The sequence below is a fragment of the Denticeps clupeoides genome, chromosome 9 (genome assembly GCF_900700375.1).
Source record: "Denticeps clupeoides chromosome 9, fDenClu1.1, whole genome shotgun sequence".
NCBI classification, from domain to species: Eukaryota; Metazoa; Chordata; class Actinopteri; order Clupeiformes; family Denticipitidae; genus Denticeps; species Denticeps clupeoides.
This window is the reverse complement of record NC_041715.1, coordinates 16,738,271-16,754,208: the sequence shown is the minus strand read 5'-3', so window position 1 is coordinate 16,754,208 and position 15,938 is coordinate 16,738,271. Positions and strand designations below refer to the sequence as shown.

At 44.9% G+C, this 15,938-nt stretch overlaps 1 protein-coding gene across 8 annotated transcripts in view; it reads right to left on the bottom strand.

Moving 5' to 3' along the window:
* The window catches only part of LOC114796395 (FERM and PDZ domain-containing protein 4-like), a 30,760-nt gene that overhangs the window by 393 nt on the left and 14,429 nt on the right, over positions 1-15,938 (bottom strand). For 3 of the 8 annotated variants that reach the window (XM_028990312.1, XM_028990310.1, XM_028990313.1), the window contains exons 2-16: positions 12,480-12,599; positions 8,978-9,138; positions 8,147-8,249; positions 6,990-7,035; positions 6,091-6,195; positions 5,899-6,006; positions 5,583-5,714; positions 5,190-5,309; positions 4,802-4,938; positions 4,336-4,462; positions 3,782-3,871; positions 3,503-3,685; positions 3,245-3,365; positions 2,146-3,156; positions 600-1,796 (exon numbers count right to left, since the gene is read on the bottom strand). In XM_028990312.1, coding sequence (XP_028846145.1) covers positions 600-1,796; positions 2,146-3,156; positions 3,245-3,365; positions 3,503-3,685; positions 3,782-3,871; positions 4,336-4,462; positions 4,802-4,938; positions 5,190-5,309; positions 5,583-5,714; positions 5,899-6,006; positions 6,091-6,195; positions 6,990-7,035; positions 8,147-8,249; positions 8,978-9,138; positions 12,480-12,599 — 3,761 coding nt within the window. Of the gene's footprint in view, positions 1-599; positions 1,797-2,145; positions 3,157-3,244; positions 3,366-3,502; positions 3,686-3,781; positions 3,872-4,335; positions 4,463-4,801; positions 4,939-5,189; positions 5,310-5,582; positions 5,715-5,898; positions 6,007-6,090; positions 6,196-6,989; positions 7,036-8,146; positions 8,250-8,977; positions 9,139-12,479; positions 12,600-15,420; positions 15,538-15,938 lie in introns of those variants that run through there. The other 5 variants (XM_028990311.1, XM_028990314.1, XM_028990318.1 and 2 more) reach the window with 3 other exon arrangements.

The window sequence follows — 15,938 nt, the reverse complement described above, 5'->3', positions numbered from 1 at the left end:
GTGGCCTTTTGTCCACATGGAGATGGCATTTCAGGGAACCCAGAACAGTTATTTACTGAATTGGGTTCCAAAATGAATTTCTTTTTTCACATATTCCTGTTGATAGCAAAGCGACCTCCAACCGGACTTATAACCCCAAACGCGTCATACATATAACCCCAACGCGGTTGCTGCAGAACCTCATAACTAGGCACTACACAAATCCAAGAAATCCTCTCTATGGTGCACATTTCTAATGAAAAGACAAGGCTGGAGAACAACAGCATTTTTAAGTCACCGCGGAGGAGAACTAGACGCCAAAAAAGGAGCTCACTTTTGGTGAGAGTGGGGATTTGCAGTGCCACTTACAGGTGTGGAGGGGGGTTAAACCAGCTTTAGAGAACTTTAGAGAAAGGTGTTCTGGTGTGTACGGGGCCTAGGTGACATCGCTAAATGCGAATAGGAGTGGCTGGCAGGGGCCTTAATTAACATGGTTAATGATTAACAACCATCTTAAGCTATAAGTTCATACCCTAATCATACAAACCCTGCAACGACAGTTAGTCCCTGAGCATCTGGTGTTGCTCCTGGGGGATACGTGCAGTGCTGCGTGTTCCTACCTGTGGTTTCTCGTATCTTGGGCATGCGATGGCAACCGTCTCGTACTGTTCCAAATCCAGACTCAGCTCCTGCGTTCGCATGGGGATGGACCTTTCGAGTGACGCCAGGATCCAAGTTCTGATAGACTGGCTTGGCATGAGACCCCGTCCCGTGGCTCACGAAGGCTTTTTCTTCTGAGGTCACGTAGCCCAGGCCTTTGAGGGACGACTCGGAGAGCAAGTGCGCGTTGTCTGCGGTGCAGAGAGGGGAGTCCATGGGGGTGACGCAGCTGCTGCTGCCCGTGCTGCAGCCGGCATCGATGGAGGAACACTGTGAGCTCTGCAGGGAGTGGACGCCTTCGCTCTGCAGCGAGGACATGCGCTTGGACAGATGGTACTCGTATATCCGCGCCACATCCGGCTCGGCTGACGTCGCCCTGCTCGGCTGTTGCTCGCTCCTGTGCTGGTTGGCTTGCTCAGAGCAATAGGGTTCTTTGGCTGGGGACCGAGCAGCAGGATTGGTTCCTGTGCTCCTGAAAGTCCCTACGCCTAAGGAGCTTTCATCTGATTCCAGCCGGTCATTTTTACGCAGCACGGTCCTGTCGGCTTGAGCAACATGCATGATGTTGTTGTCATTTGCTAACTCTGAAGGCAGGTGGCCCGCTGGTTTGTTTTCAGACACTTGTTGCCATCTTTGGGTCTTCTCTTGAAATCGAAGTGACATTCCCTCCATATTGAAATGGTGGGAATTGTAGCCGTTCAGATCAGGGATTTTCATCTGCTTCAAATCCGTGGATTGCCTGTCCTGCATCGTCCTGTTATCGGCGTCGTTAAGCTGTCCTTGCCTCTGGCAGGAGCTCATCACCGAATCCAAGTGCATTTTGCTGAAATAGTTGGTCAGAGACTTGGTCTCCATGGTTTCCGGCTCCATTTCGATGGCGTCAGAGTGGAGGATCTGTGAGGAAGGCACAGACGAAGGCTGGTGACTCTCCTCCTGAGCTCCGGCGGCCTCACCCTCGCTAAGGCTTCTGCAGAAGTCCGTCTTCTCCTCTGCCAGTGTTTGGTAGCCCTCAGACGTGGCAACAAACATTCGCAGGGAATTCTCTGGGAGTCTCTGAGCCGCCGCCAGCTCTGAATTCTCTGTCATTTCGGAGGAGTTTGTCTCGTTCCCAGAATCTGAAGACGACTCGGGGCTAAAGGCCCGAGATAATTCTACACCTGCGAGTCACAGAGAGACAAACATTCCATTAATGACAACAATGCAAGGCACCTCGCACATATTTCAAAACGCTTTATTTGTAGAAAATGAGGAACCTGAATCAAAATGTAATATATGCCTTTGTACATGAACAATAAATGACACCAAGACAAATGATTCACAAAATGAACAACTCGAATCAAAAACAACAGAAAAAAAGTTACAATTACATGAATGAACAAACAAAACACAAATGAGCATGGAAGACAATGGGGTTGTATTTGAAGAAGGGAGGAAATAAAGTCAAAAAAATGAATGGCTGGACCTTGGTGTGCCATCACTGGATGAATGTTACTATGGTATAAGAACCTGGAGTATTGTCCGACTGAGGATGTGTCTGATCCTCTGATGCTGCCAGGGCCTCCAGCGCCTGCAAGGTGGACACCACTGCATTGTCCAGGGTCTCGTCGGCGCTACACTCGACTTGTGTTGGTATGGCATCGATTAAGGAGACTGGGATGTCGTTGCGTCCAAGCTGCCTCCTCTGCTCTGTGCCGTGTGCTCCGTGGTGGTCCTCCTCGTCGGAGCTGTCTCGGAATCCTGGCGGGGGCGCTGCAATGGCGTGGTTCAGGGACTGCAGAAGCACGTCATTGTCCTCCTCGTTGCCTTCGGGTGGCGGGAGCGAGGTGAGGTCAATGATGTCGTCGCTGGACTCGGACAGCGAGAAGAAGGTGGGTTTGTCCCGCAAGTCCCCCGTCATCATTTCCTCCTCGCAGCTGATCTCGTCCTCGTCCTCCGCATCATCCGTGGTTTCTGCGTAGCAGATGTCATGCAGCAGGGGCTCCTCTATGCCCTCTGCATTGCCAAAGATCTTTGCATCCCCATAGAGGGGGTGGCAGCCATATTGATAGCTGTCTCCATCTAGGGAAGGGTCCAGAACTTTGTAGTCATCGCTGTGCTGCATGTACAAGGACCCGTGCTGGCCTAAAATCTCAGGGCTTTCGTCCATGAGCCTTTGATAGCCCAGGTTCTGTGGGTTTACGCTGTCTAAGGGAGGGTCTCCAAAAATAAAAGACACCTTGGCGCTTCGGGGGGATTCCTGGGGCTTGCCCCTGGGCACACAGAGAAATGGCTGGGAGTGCGCGGCCCTGCTGAGTCTGTCTGCTTTCTCTGCCATGTGCTGTGCATGCTGGCTCTGCTGGACGTCTGTGATATAGATCGGAGAAATGTCAGCATCTCGCCTCGCACAGTTGGGAAGGTCACATTCTTGGTCAGACAGTTCTTTCATGCATATTTGATTGTGTTCATTGCAGCCACCGCAATGGGCGCTGTAGTTCCACTCGATGGCTTGATAGTTAAGCTTCTCCTTTGAATAATGGCCTGGACAGAGAAGATGACAAAGATGTTACTGCATTTCACCTAGGAACATTTTGGAAAATGTGACCATGAATGTCCACATGTCACCCACCAGTGTTGCTGTTTGCCATGTTGAAAATGGACCTACGAGAATCGACCAGCAATCTATAGTACCCTGCAGTTAAGCACGCCAGGTTCATGGCATCACTTGACTCCATTAAAAGTGTGATGGGCTTTAAAAGAAGATAAAACGATCCATTTATAATGTTCAGAACATGCATTTACCACAATGGTGGAATGCTACTAAGTAGAATTTGTATTTGTTCAAAAATGCATTTAACAAAGTCAGATATGTTCATTTTGGTCTCACCTTCACATCTAGAACATGTAGCTCAACCCTGACGTGCTTCTCGTCTTCTGTGTACATCTCTATGCGGTTGACATGGCTGAAGTCAGCCAGGAGTGCCACCAGGTTTGTTTTGGTGTTAATGACATGGCTGATGCCGTACCTGGGCCCCAGCAGAAGGGTGACCTCTGTGTGCTTCTCACCTTGCTGTGAGGATTGAGGATTGAATTCGGTTTTTGCATCAAACATACGTCGACTGATATTCGACATTTAAGTGGGACAAGAAAATAAAAGTTTATTTACCAGCAGGGTTGATTTAAAGACACGCCCCCCATACAGCCTTAGTTCACTAAGGTACTTCAGATAGTGAACTTTTGCTTGTAAAGCAGTTAGCTGTGGGAGAAGGAACACGAAATCACTGATGTGCAAAAAAATGAAAACAGATGTCGTGGAATCTGAGGAACAGAAAGTTCACATTGAGAGGGGAAAACAAGACGTGGCCCTCAGGGAACATTTTGGCAACATCTCATTTATTAAGAGAGAGAGAGAGAGAGAGATAAAGTCATTAGCTAACATATCCCCTCCATCATTTAGGCTCAGTAAATTAGGCGATTTTGTTTTCAACATTGTAAAATGTCCATGGGCCTGTTATACACATTTCCACTAGGGGGCGCAGTATGCAACTACAGATTATTTTAGCTTTCCAAAAACACAGAAAAATGAAATACTGCTTGGCTGATATATACCCCCACACACACACACACACACACACACACACACACACATATATGTACTCAGGCTATTAGGTCTACTGGCTCACAGGGACAGTGACAGAGAACAGAAGAGACAGGCGGTACCTTTTTGCCAGGGGGCACCAGGTTCTGGTTTGTTTTGAGAATGTGTGTTAGGGCTTTTTTGATGTTTTTCTCTTTCATGCTGGACAGTACAGCTGGTGGGAGGAAGAGTGCCAAGCCCCACTCCTTCCTGTACGCAGACAGATGAATGGCATTAGGAAACATGGCTTCTTATGAGCAGAAGATATTATCCTTTCATACCATTTATCTGCCTAACATTTACCCTAATAGCGGTACGGATGGATTGCAGCATTTTAATGGCATTTATGTAAATGTATTACATTTCCGAGTATGACGGTGCAAGTTTCATGAATCATGCCAGACTATTTATCAAATTACTAATAAGAATGCATATCAGAATAAAGGAATTCTCACATTAATAAAACGAAACACACACAATATATTCATAGTTACATTTGAGGTCAGCTGGGACTTTGTTTGTGTGAGTGGTGACATGGTGAATGCTCACTCTATGTATTTGAGGGAGACCTTCTGTGTCTGTTTGGTGTTGATGGTGAGGATGTACATCTGCAGGGCAGCAAGTCGCAGCGCAGTGTCATATTTCAGTTCTGACCCGAAGCGCTCCAGCACCACATCATTACAGCTCTGAAAAGGGGCAGATGAGGTCACAGTCACACGTCAGCTACAGGTACTCTAACCGTCACACGTTCACACCCACTGAGACGTGCGTTACATTAACACACAATTCTTACAAACCACCAGCACGGATAACGAATTCTGCGTTTGAGCAGCTTCTGGTCAGCAGGTGAAATTTACTTCTTCAGAATGACATTATAATGATTATTATATAATGACATTTAAAAAGCGTGGTAAAGCTGGTTCGCTATTGGCCACACCTGTACATAGAGGTATTCAAATGCCACCGCATCTTTCCTGAGCAGGTCAACCGGGTCTTTTGGAACAAAGCTAATGCGGAAAAAGCATTTCAACTTGTGTGACCCTGGTCTCTGTGTCACCTAGATGAAGGACAAAAAAAGGATTAATCAATCATGACAGCTAGCCATAGTTACATATTTATATTACATTCACCGTGTTCACACAAGTATTTTGTACTGAGAACCATATGGGCGTAAATTTTTGCACAAATGTCAGTAGAAATGTTTTCATCAATAGAAAACCATGTAATAAATTTATAAAAAAAATTACTGGGGTGGACTTGCACACTGTACATGCTAGTGCTGATTGCATGAAAAGGGGATTATTTTATGCTCAAATTGGATAGTTCTCACCTGAGTTAGCATCTCTTGCTCGTGCAGCAGCATCATCTTGCTGCTGGAGCTTTCAGTCCTCTGCTCCAGCATCAGGGAGAAATGCTCAATGCACTTAATAGAAAGCTTCTCTTGCAGGGTCAGAATAACATCCTTCATTATTGAAACAGAGAGACGAAAACACGCGGCACGTGTTGGGCGCGGTCTTTACAAAGCAAAGCCACAGTCACAGCCCTATGTAAATGACCTTACAATTAATCCCGTTAAGCTTTGTTTTCTTTAATTGATCTCATTTTCTTCTCATTATCATGTGCAGATTAGAAAGGCCTTACAATACCTTAATAGACGTGTTGCTGTCAAACCTAAATGATTTAGTCTGGCCATTTTCAAGGTACACCTTCAGTACATTTGGCATGAAGAGCAGGGAGTTATCTTTCACCGATTCCTGCAACACAAGCATTTTAAATCTGTAATCTACGTTATATAATACTGATGTACATACAATAATATTGTATTAGACGTCTCTTACCGGGACCTGGCCATTTATAATGACCTCTTCAGCAAAGCGCACTTTGACTGGGTTCGACTTCAACTTGGCCTTTTTGGCTGCGCTGATGAAAGCAGACTTAGGTGACTGAAAAAGAAACAGAGAAACATCTTGACATCTCTTCGTTCTTCAGGGAAAGGCAGCTTGGGTGAAAAATGACTGCTTTCGCTTCACCAGCATTCGCTTTCGCTTTTTGTGCCAGTTCCTATTAAAACCCGGAGTGTAAAGTTAATGAGGTTTGAACGAGATGGAGGTTCTTCCTTCTTGCATATCTCATTATGCATCATTGCATGAGGCCCTCGTAGAGTAAAGCCAGTATCGTTCTGAGGATTTTTCATCCACCACTCAAACAAGAAAAAGAGGCAGTCTTATTTCAACTTATCAACTTTATTTAAAAAAAATCTATCCAAAAGATTTGAATTTAAGGAACTCATATGCACTGCAGAGCAACCACGAGGATGAAGATTTATTGCTTTTTAATATCGCCAAGGTAGGATTAAAATATAGGGTACAATTCTGTAAAAACTAAACTCAACAGTGACAAAATGTCATTTCCCTTATCCGAACCCCCCTGGCCCTTTCAGCCCATCCTCGAGATGAAGTAACTGCTGATTGGGAGAGTTCACCTCGGGTCTCGGTTTGGAACAAATTTCTGGCTGAATATTTGGAGAGAGATTGCAGTGTTTGGATTAAAGAATTGTGAAGTTCGCCAAGTGTAAAACGCAACTTCATCCAAATGGCCGTAAACTATTTGCACTCTTGACTGTAGGGGAGAAAGAAAAATTCTTTATGTCACCAGTTTTATGGTGCAAGTGCATTTTTTTTTTTAACAAAACCAAACCGCAATTTAATGCATCTAAATGCTTTTAAAAGAGACTTACTGGATATGGCTGAACCACTGTCAGAACAATGGACTCCTTGCAGCTCCTGCACGGAGAATAAAATTGAAAAATGTTTGCAGAACAATCAAAGGGAAATTACACCAACACATAAATATGCCTCTCCAGCATATCAGATTTTATGAGAGCAGACTGTTGTACTACATTCATATCACAGCAAATTCAATTTAGACTGATGCACTTGACCTGGCTGGTTTAAATATATGAGATGAGATCAGGAGCTAATATATTATAGGGTGTCAGAGACCTTGAAACTTGCCCTGATGTACAGTGTAGGTTGTACATGCCTAAGGCTGGGGCAGCAGTGATTGAATGTCACCCGCCAACCCCTACATTACTGCCACACATGAGCCCATGCAGCAGGTCATCTGAGGACCGGGTTCGACCAAATACTGTAACCATGCCAAATGCTGAATTAACTGCAGAAACGTTCACTGTGTGAGATTATTTAACATGAATACGAGTTCCCCTAGCCTGTCTATGGTCCGGCAGTGGCTAGAAATGGCGATAGATGTAAAGAGTTCTTTGGTCATTCAGCTCAGGTGGTTGGATGTGGAATTTCTCCCCTTGTGTCATCATAAGGGGAAAGGTTACCTCCCGTTTCTCATGCTCTTTTCACACAGAGAATTTCCCACCCCATCCCTAAAACATTATCTCCACCGAGCCATCCATCATTCCAAACGGTGATTGGATGTGAAAATGAGCACAAATGTGCCGTCACGTGAGACTACTTAAACTACTTAAAATGTTCCTACAAAAAAATGCAGACACGACTTCGTCTGCACCAAACGTTGTCGTTGATGAAAGGTGTTGATGCCATCATTTCTGTGAATGCCAGTTCACTTCTATAGGCTGCTCTCCTCTTCGTTCCGCCTCTCTCCTCCTCATTAGCTTTTAAAGCTACAGACACTGAAACGGCGCGTCCTGGGAAATCTCATTGTGGGACTGCCTCAAAGTGGCTGTAATTCTGCACCAAGGCAAAAATAAAAAATGAAAAACAGCTTCTTCACTAAACCCATTAATTTTCAGAATGGAGAAGAAATGACAGGTGGGATAAAACGTGTGGCGCTGATGGGCGAGCGCTGCCATCAGGCATCTCTAATTCTGTTTGGCAATACAGCAGGAGGCTTGTACGTTACCTGACCAGGTCAATGACCCTTTCCCTGGGCGCCGAACTGACGGCCTCATCGTTTATCATGACAATCTCGTCTCCTGGGATGAGTCTGCCTTCAGAAGGACCCCCTGTGCAGGAAATTGAATTTGAGATATGAAAGGTTCTGCAGAGGTTCTCCACGTCCTACACTGTTACTCTTTACCTCTGAACCACGCAATTCAGATCACAGGTCCATATAAATGGTGGTAGTAGCCTAGTGGGTAACACACTCACCTATGAACCAGAAGACCCAGGTTCAAATCCCACTTACTACCATCGTGTCCCTGAGCAAGACACTTAACCCTGAGTGTCTCCAGGGGGGGACTGTCCCTGTAACTACTGACTGTAAGTCGCTCTGGATAAGGGCGTCTGATAAATGCTGTAAATGTAAATGTACCAGTGGATTTACATTTACAGCATTAACCAAATGCCCTTATCCAGAGCGACTTACAATCAGTAGTTACAGGGACAGTCTTGCTATGGGACACAATGCTACTAACTGGGGTTTGAATCACTGAGGGTGGTAGTAGCCTAGAGGGTAACACACTTGCCTATGAACCAGAAGACACAGGTTCAAATCCCACTACCACTGAGCAAGACACTTAACCATGAGTGTCTTCAAGGGGGGACTGGCTCTGTATCTACTGATTGTAAATCACTTTGGATAAGGACGTCTGATAAATGCTGTATATGTAAATGTAAATGAATCTGTGACTTTTTGGTCTTTAATAAGAACCCAAATGCTGTTTTCACAAAACAGATGTATAGCTTGGGTTTAGGTTTCACAATCACCAATCACGGGTGGATGTGCAAGTACCTGGAGTGACTGAGCGGACAACTACGGGTTTTTCGCTGCCTGCCACAAAGCCAAAACCCAGCACTGGGTCCCGTCTCATCTCCACCTTGCGGGGGGCGGGTGGGATGATTTTGTCACCGTCCAGTCGAACCTCTTCCAGCGAGCTGCTCTGCGAAATGTGGCTGCAAAACAGATGAAGAGATATCCTTTAAAGTAGAGTTCAGCAGGCGATAAAATCAAACCGTCTTAGAACATCTAACATCCTTGAGCAGGAATATGGACTAATTTTTTTTCTCCATCTTTGCTGTAGAGCATTTCCACACGATCCTTGCATTGTTGGTTAATTAAAGCCGTGGGTCGGGTAGGCAGTGTGCAATTCGCCATCACTCTTGACACACACTCCCCTCTGCGGTAAAGAGCTACAATTAATCTTTCAAGCCATTCAGTGCAAGAGCGAGGGCAGGGTGCAATCTACACAAGTCATTAAAGCCACCATAAACAATCCCATTACAGGTCTTTCTATAAAAACACAATGTCACTTCTAATCACTAGACATGAACAGAGTGGCTTTTCTGACGGTGTGTGTTAAGAGTTTTGCACACTTTGGACCTTTGGTCCTCCTCCCATGCTCGGCTTGCTCGGCGACAGGCACGACAGATTGCGTGCAATGAAAAGCATACGGACCCATTGCATCCAGGAAGGGTGCTGTCCTGTCCCCCGTCATGGCCACCTGTGAAACATGGCCAGCCTCCCGATGCCATGACAGCCGCGTCTCTAATGACCCCTAATCACCGCCATTAGCTGCTAATGAATCCCCGTTTCGAATGGGGTTCTCTCCTTTCAGCCGCTGTCGCGTGAGTGCAGAGCAAGTGATTCCATGTGACTCTAGTCAGCTGCCATTGTTCCTGTGGGGACCTGTTGAAGGATTAAGGTCCAGGCGTGACACGGCGCATTCAGTATATTGAGGTGATTCGCTGCGATGTGTCAATGGCTTTGAACACAACGATGGCCGTATTTCATATTGTAGCCAAACCATGTCAACCTCAAAGTATATTTAAAAACACATTTCTTATTTCATATTTATATAAAAGCATGCCATTAGCATTGCAATTTATATTCTGCACAAGCAATCGTTGCAGGCTTTTTCACAATGGATGGGAAATAAGTATTATTACTCAATGATCTGGAGACTTAGCCACAGTGAGATTCTGTAATGTAATTATTTTGGAAATTTGAACATTTCTAATTTTTATTAGAATACAAAAAGATCCATCCATTCTTTTCTTTTCTGCAATACAATGTAGCCTTAATACATACATGGGTTATTTAAAATGAGACAATTGTAACATAGAGTGCAAGAGCTACAAGTAACATGTTGAAATATTTACAGAAGGCTGCCATGATATCCTTCTCGGCTTCATGCTGAGCTTAAGGAACTCCGTGTGTATGTTTTTTGCTTCTATTAGAGTCTTGATTTCATTCCTGCGGTCTTTCCTCATGTTAATTTGGACCTGCAGTGGGCTTGGCGAATCCAGTCTGAAAGGGCTGTGACCACAGTACCTCATTTCTGTCGGATACACATCTAGATGGGTGAAAGAAAAAGCAACTAGTATGGTGGAAACAGCGTGCTTCGCTTTAGCATCCGAGGGAAATCGAGTTGAGACCGATCCTGAACTGTGGACAGACGCGACATCGGTGCCTCGTGCTGGAGAAGTGGAGCAGATGAAAGATTAGATAACCATCATTTTCCATGTACCCAGGAGAGACAGAATCTCTATCTGTTGATTATTGTTATTCCATCTGGTCTAGTGAGTTCCTGCATGGAGAAGAGCTAAATGAGCATCTGTGATCCTTTTCAACGGTAAACTCCTACTGAACCCTAAAGTAGCGGTTTCGTTTGAGAACTGTTCTCCTCTTACACACCAGATGAGGTTATCTTGGTTACCTGGAGTCAGTCTATAGTATTACAAAGAGTTTGTGTCTCCACTCTGTGACACCACAGAATTCTACCAAACTTATGTCACTTTTTTTTTTTTTGCCCTGCTCAAATACTGAAATTCAAAAGCCATTTGGCAGGAAACTGCCTAAATCTGGCAACACTGGCCTATATCAGACTATATGGTGGACAGGTGATTGATCAGTGTTGACTTCAGGACGGTGTCCAATATGCTCAGTGGAACTGATCATTAATTCATCATTGTTTTTGTTGGTCCTTCATATTTCATGACAACACAATCTTAGATATACAATGGACCAGTTTGGGGTAAAAGATGATGTGCTTTGTGATCCCCCACAATCAGTCATGTAGTTTGAACCCTTGCATCCAGATCACAATCATGATGTTGTGTAGATGTGAACTCGGATCGCTGTACAGTTCACATCTACACAATGTTCTGACTTTAACCACGCTAGGTCTAGTAGTCAGGTCACATGTCCATCGGACATAGAGCTTGTCAGCAAGGCCATCGAGAAAAACAAAAAACAAAAAAAAAAACAGTGGCGCCACCATAATCTTTTTTAAGCCCTCAATTCAGCGCCGCACTGAGCTAGCAATTAATTCTGATTATCCACCCTTCTTCTAAGATCACTGCTCCTGTGCAGCATTTATAGCTCTATGAGCACAATTATAAAAATAAAAAAAAAAAACAGACAGCTATACAGTAGACAATGGGAGGGTTCGTCTGGGAGAGCAGACCTCATGTGCTGTGCCCGGCCCAGTCAGACTGTTCATTTGTGCATCCAGTGCATTTGTGAAACGTCGCGTTCGATTCTTATGTAAGCTGCCCCTGCAGTTGCCAGGCCACATCCCATGTGTGACAAGTCTGCCCTCCTCCCCAGTGTGAGCAATTCCGGCATGGTATCTCTCCCAGGGTCCTACAATGTCCCTGGAATCAAGACAAAAGCACCGTCACCTGCAACCTGAAAAAACTGAAGAGTTGGGAGAAATGAAAGAGAATGGAAGAGAAGAAAGAGAGAGTACCAGCAAAAAAAAAAGAGCAGGCTTTGGAGGATGCTCTGTGCTGTCTGTAATATTTTTAGCATCAGAAAACATCACCGCTCGGAAAAACCAAGGAAACGGCAGAAAGAGCAGGGAAAACAAAGACCCGTCCTCCTACAGCTGCGGCATGAAGGTGGTCTCCTCCGTCAGGATCCCTTATTAACATCAAATGTGGCCGTCGCACCGAAGACACCCTTTACCTGGTGGACGGCCCGCCGCTCCGGCCCCTGAGGGGACCGTGCTCTTCATGGATGTGTGTCATCTCCACGCCTATTTCTCAGCCTCGCTGAGATCAAAGCCACAACCTCAGACCTACTCGCCTGGTCCGGTGAAGAGTTATTTTGGGGGGTATTTTGGCAGCGAGCGTGCTCCAAGGAGCAGTGGTAGCAGGCGAGCGGGAGAGGGAATCAGTATTCTGAGCGCACAGAGCGGGGAACGTGGAGAGCGCATGTGACGTGTCTGGAATAATCACAGGTTCCTCCACTTCAAAACACCTGAAGCAAGGAAAACAAAACACACGCTTACTTGATGAAGCAGTCTCTCCCCTCTCTACTGGAAGCCATGTCCCATCCATTTGGGGGTCCCTGTGAGGAGTTCCAGGTGCCCGTGGGCGGAGGCCAGCCTGAGGCTTTGGTCTTGTGACTGCTGGGAAAGATGGGGAAAGCACATACACTTCTCATTACATCGCATTCATCTACCTGAACTAGTCTTGTCGTGATGCTGAAATTTCAAACTCAATACCGATACAAAGGATTGGACTCAATACATTCTACTATTTCGATACTACAGGGGGAGAAAACATAACTTTTTAATGATTTTTTTTAACAATATAATAAACTGCTAATAATAAACTGCTCACTAAGGTGATGGGTTAAAAGCAGAGGACACATTTCGTTGTGTGCACCGTGTGCTGTGCTGCAGTGTGTCACAATGACAATCACTTCACTTTGACTACTGTAATTCCCTTTTCATCTACCAATGAAAATGGTTATGAAAATAAAGAAAACACATTGAATGAGAAGGTGTGTCCAAACATTTGGCCTGTACTGTATGTATATACTATGTTTAAAATGAATACATTTAGAAAAAATCACTCTTCACTTCTCATGCTGCAAAAGTGAAAAAAAAAGATATATATATGCGGGTTGTGCAATCACACAATTGTAAAACACAGAGAGAAACAAAGACACAGCCATTCTTACAGTTAATTTACTTTTGCAGTATTGCTTGACAGAGCCAATTCAAATATTCACATTACGTTTACTCCCCTCTCGAAACTATAATTCAGTCTTTCAAATGCTTTGCTAAACCTGTCCTGCTGCTCGCTTGGATGCTGGCAACTTTGAAGCACTTCTTGCAAACGCGCTTGTCCACGTCTTTTAGTTTTCCTGGTTCATCTGATATCAGAAATACTTCCAGACAGTGCTCTTGCCTTTTACATCTTCTAGCAAGCTTGGTACAAGCTTCACGCTGCTTTCACCCGCTGCCATGATTTAAGTGTCTCACATGTAAACGCTGGATCCTCCAGGTAGCCGCGGGAGGGGCTGGTATGCCTGTTATATATATTTAATATATCTCACAAATATATCTTACAGATATACGCTTATTTAAATGCTTATTTAAACTGTGCAGTGTCAATACGTCACAAACCCATGCCAGAAACATGATTGTTTCAGCACAAAACTATCCAGAAATGTGCCCAAAAACACAAGCTCGAGTATTTGCCCAGAGACAAGACATTAATTATTATTCAAAACTGCCCAATGTGGCAAAACTAAGCACAAGATCATCTGACTGTCTCCTGTCTTCCTCCTTCATCAGACTCCCCTTTGATTTATTTCCTTGTGATGCCACTTGCTCAAATGTGATCTGAAATGTTATAATCATCTTAGGACCACATGTATTTGAAGAGGATCTTCTCCTGTAAACCCACACTTCCTTGCACCGAGGGCAGCGGTGGCCTTGTAATCAGAAGGTTGCCGGTTTGAATCTCGAACTGCCAAGGTGCCACTGAGGTGCCACTGAGCAAAGCACCGTCCCCACACACTGCTCCCCGGGCGCCTGTCATGGCTGCCCACTGCTCACCAAGGGTCATGGTTAAAAGCAGAGGACACATGTCATTGTGTCACCTTGTGCTGTGCTGCAGTGTTTCACAATCACTTCGCTTTCACTTCACTGCTCTGAACACAAATACACGTTTGTTCTAAAATCACTTTGGATAATTACGTCTGCCAAATGCACATTTATTAAAATGTTCATTTACAATACATTACAAAACTACAAAAAAAACCCACACATTTAATAATAATAATAATAATAATAATAATAATAATAATAGATTTGTTCTACACTCTGCTACTTGAGCATGGTTAAATTAACTGCAAAGTAAATTAATTATGCAGTGTTTAGAGACATAATTAACCCTTGTGCACCCAGATCAATTCATTTAGTTTTCTAGATGTTAGCAGATGGTTTAAAAAACAAGCTCAGAATGGCCTATAAAATCTTCCCATGAAAATGGTATTTGTTAATCCCAAAAACGACTGCAGTTATTCTGACCTTTGTAGCAGCATGGCATGAGTGTGTCTAGTCACCGATGGTATACGAGTGAGGAAAGCATCACTTATGACTCACAGTCGGAATAAAGGAACATTTTCAAAAACACTGACTCGGTGCCTGTGTAGTGAAGTAATCCGCACATTTACAGGTTAATCACACAGTCACAAGTGCACATAATGTCAAATAATTCTGCTTTTGTCTGTAGGGGCCATTTTTACAAGCATAATGAAATTGTGCCAGTCCAACAACACCAAATTTACCCCACTGCATGTCTGGTCCGTCCACGTCGTATAAAAATAACACTATCAGCATCATTCAGATGCTCTCTCTCTCTCTCTCTCTCTCTCTCTCTCTCTCTCTCTTCCTCTTCACTCTCAATTGTATGATATTGTCGCCGTGGGAGCGAGCAACACCACATCAAAGAGCTGTCCGCTCTCGAGCAGGGATCTTCACATTTATTATTCAAAGGTGTCTTTCCTTCGTCTGCCGCTACCCAAAATTCCCACGATCCACAGGCTTTTCCATGTGTATGTCTTCCCGTTGACCCAAAACTGTACAGATGCACCTGACAAGTCAGTCGGACATTTCATTTACCTGTGAGAGTATTAAGAGATGCTAAAATTCTGTACAGTTCAGTTTCCACAGATTCTTTCTTCCATCCAAAAAGCCCAAATAAATAGAAATGTTCCTAGAAATGCATACAAATGAGCTCGATTAAAATTTTGATGTGCATCAGTAAATGTGCCCTTATAAACTATGCTGTGTGGTCTTCCCGTCCACATTTTGCCGTTTAGTTTCAGGAATGTGCGGAGAACAATTTACTGTATCACATCAGCTGGTCCCCACAAAGCTCACCGGCTAGAAATGGCAGCAGCGACTCAGCACGAATACGGAGAGCTCTACTCACACGCCGAGACGAGTGTGCCGGCCGGCGCTCGAACCTCATGGTGCACTCCGGCCACGGCGCGGAGGAAAATCACTACCGGCCTGGTGCCTGCCGCTCCTTTCTCCTCGTACGCGCGCCTCTTGTGCAATACCCAGAAGGCACGTTGTGGAGATTCAGCTGGACGGTGAAACCGAGCCTACTCAGCACGCATCAATAAATGATGTGGGCCCTGTCACGTCGGCCTGACTAATAACGCGTGCTGCACACTTCATGGACGGCCTACTGTGACGCCGGCCGATAAATGCTCCGTCATTTCTGCCGTTTAATTGAACTGAAATGGTGTTTTTTCGCCGCTTTGGGGAGAGTTAGGTGTGACACCAGATTACTGCTCACCGTCTTCTAACCGTGCCTGGTGACCATCACAGAAGGAAGAATGGGCCAGAAATAAGGTCAACTGGCCGTAGTCAGAATGAACAAAGGCACCAGACCGATATCTGTTGCCATGGCAGTGCGGGTCAACTGAGTTGAGGTCTGTGGTA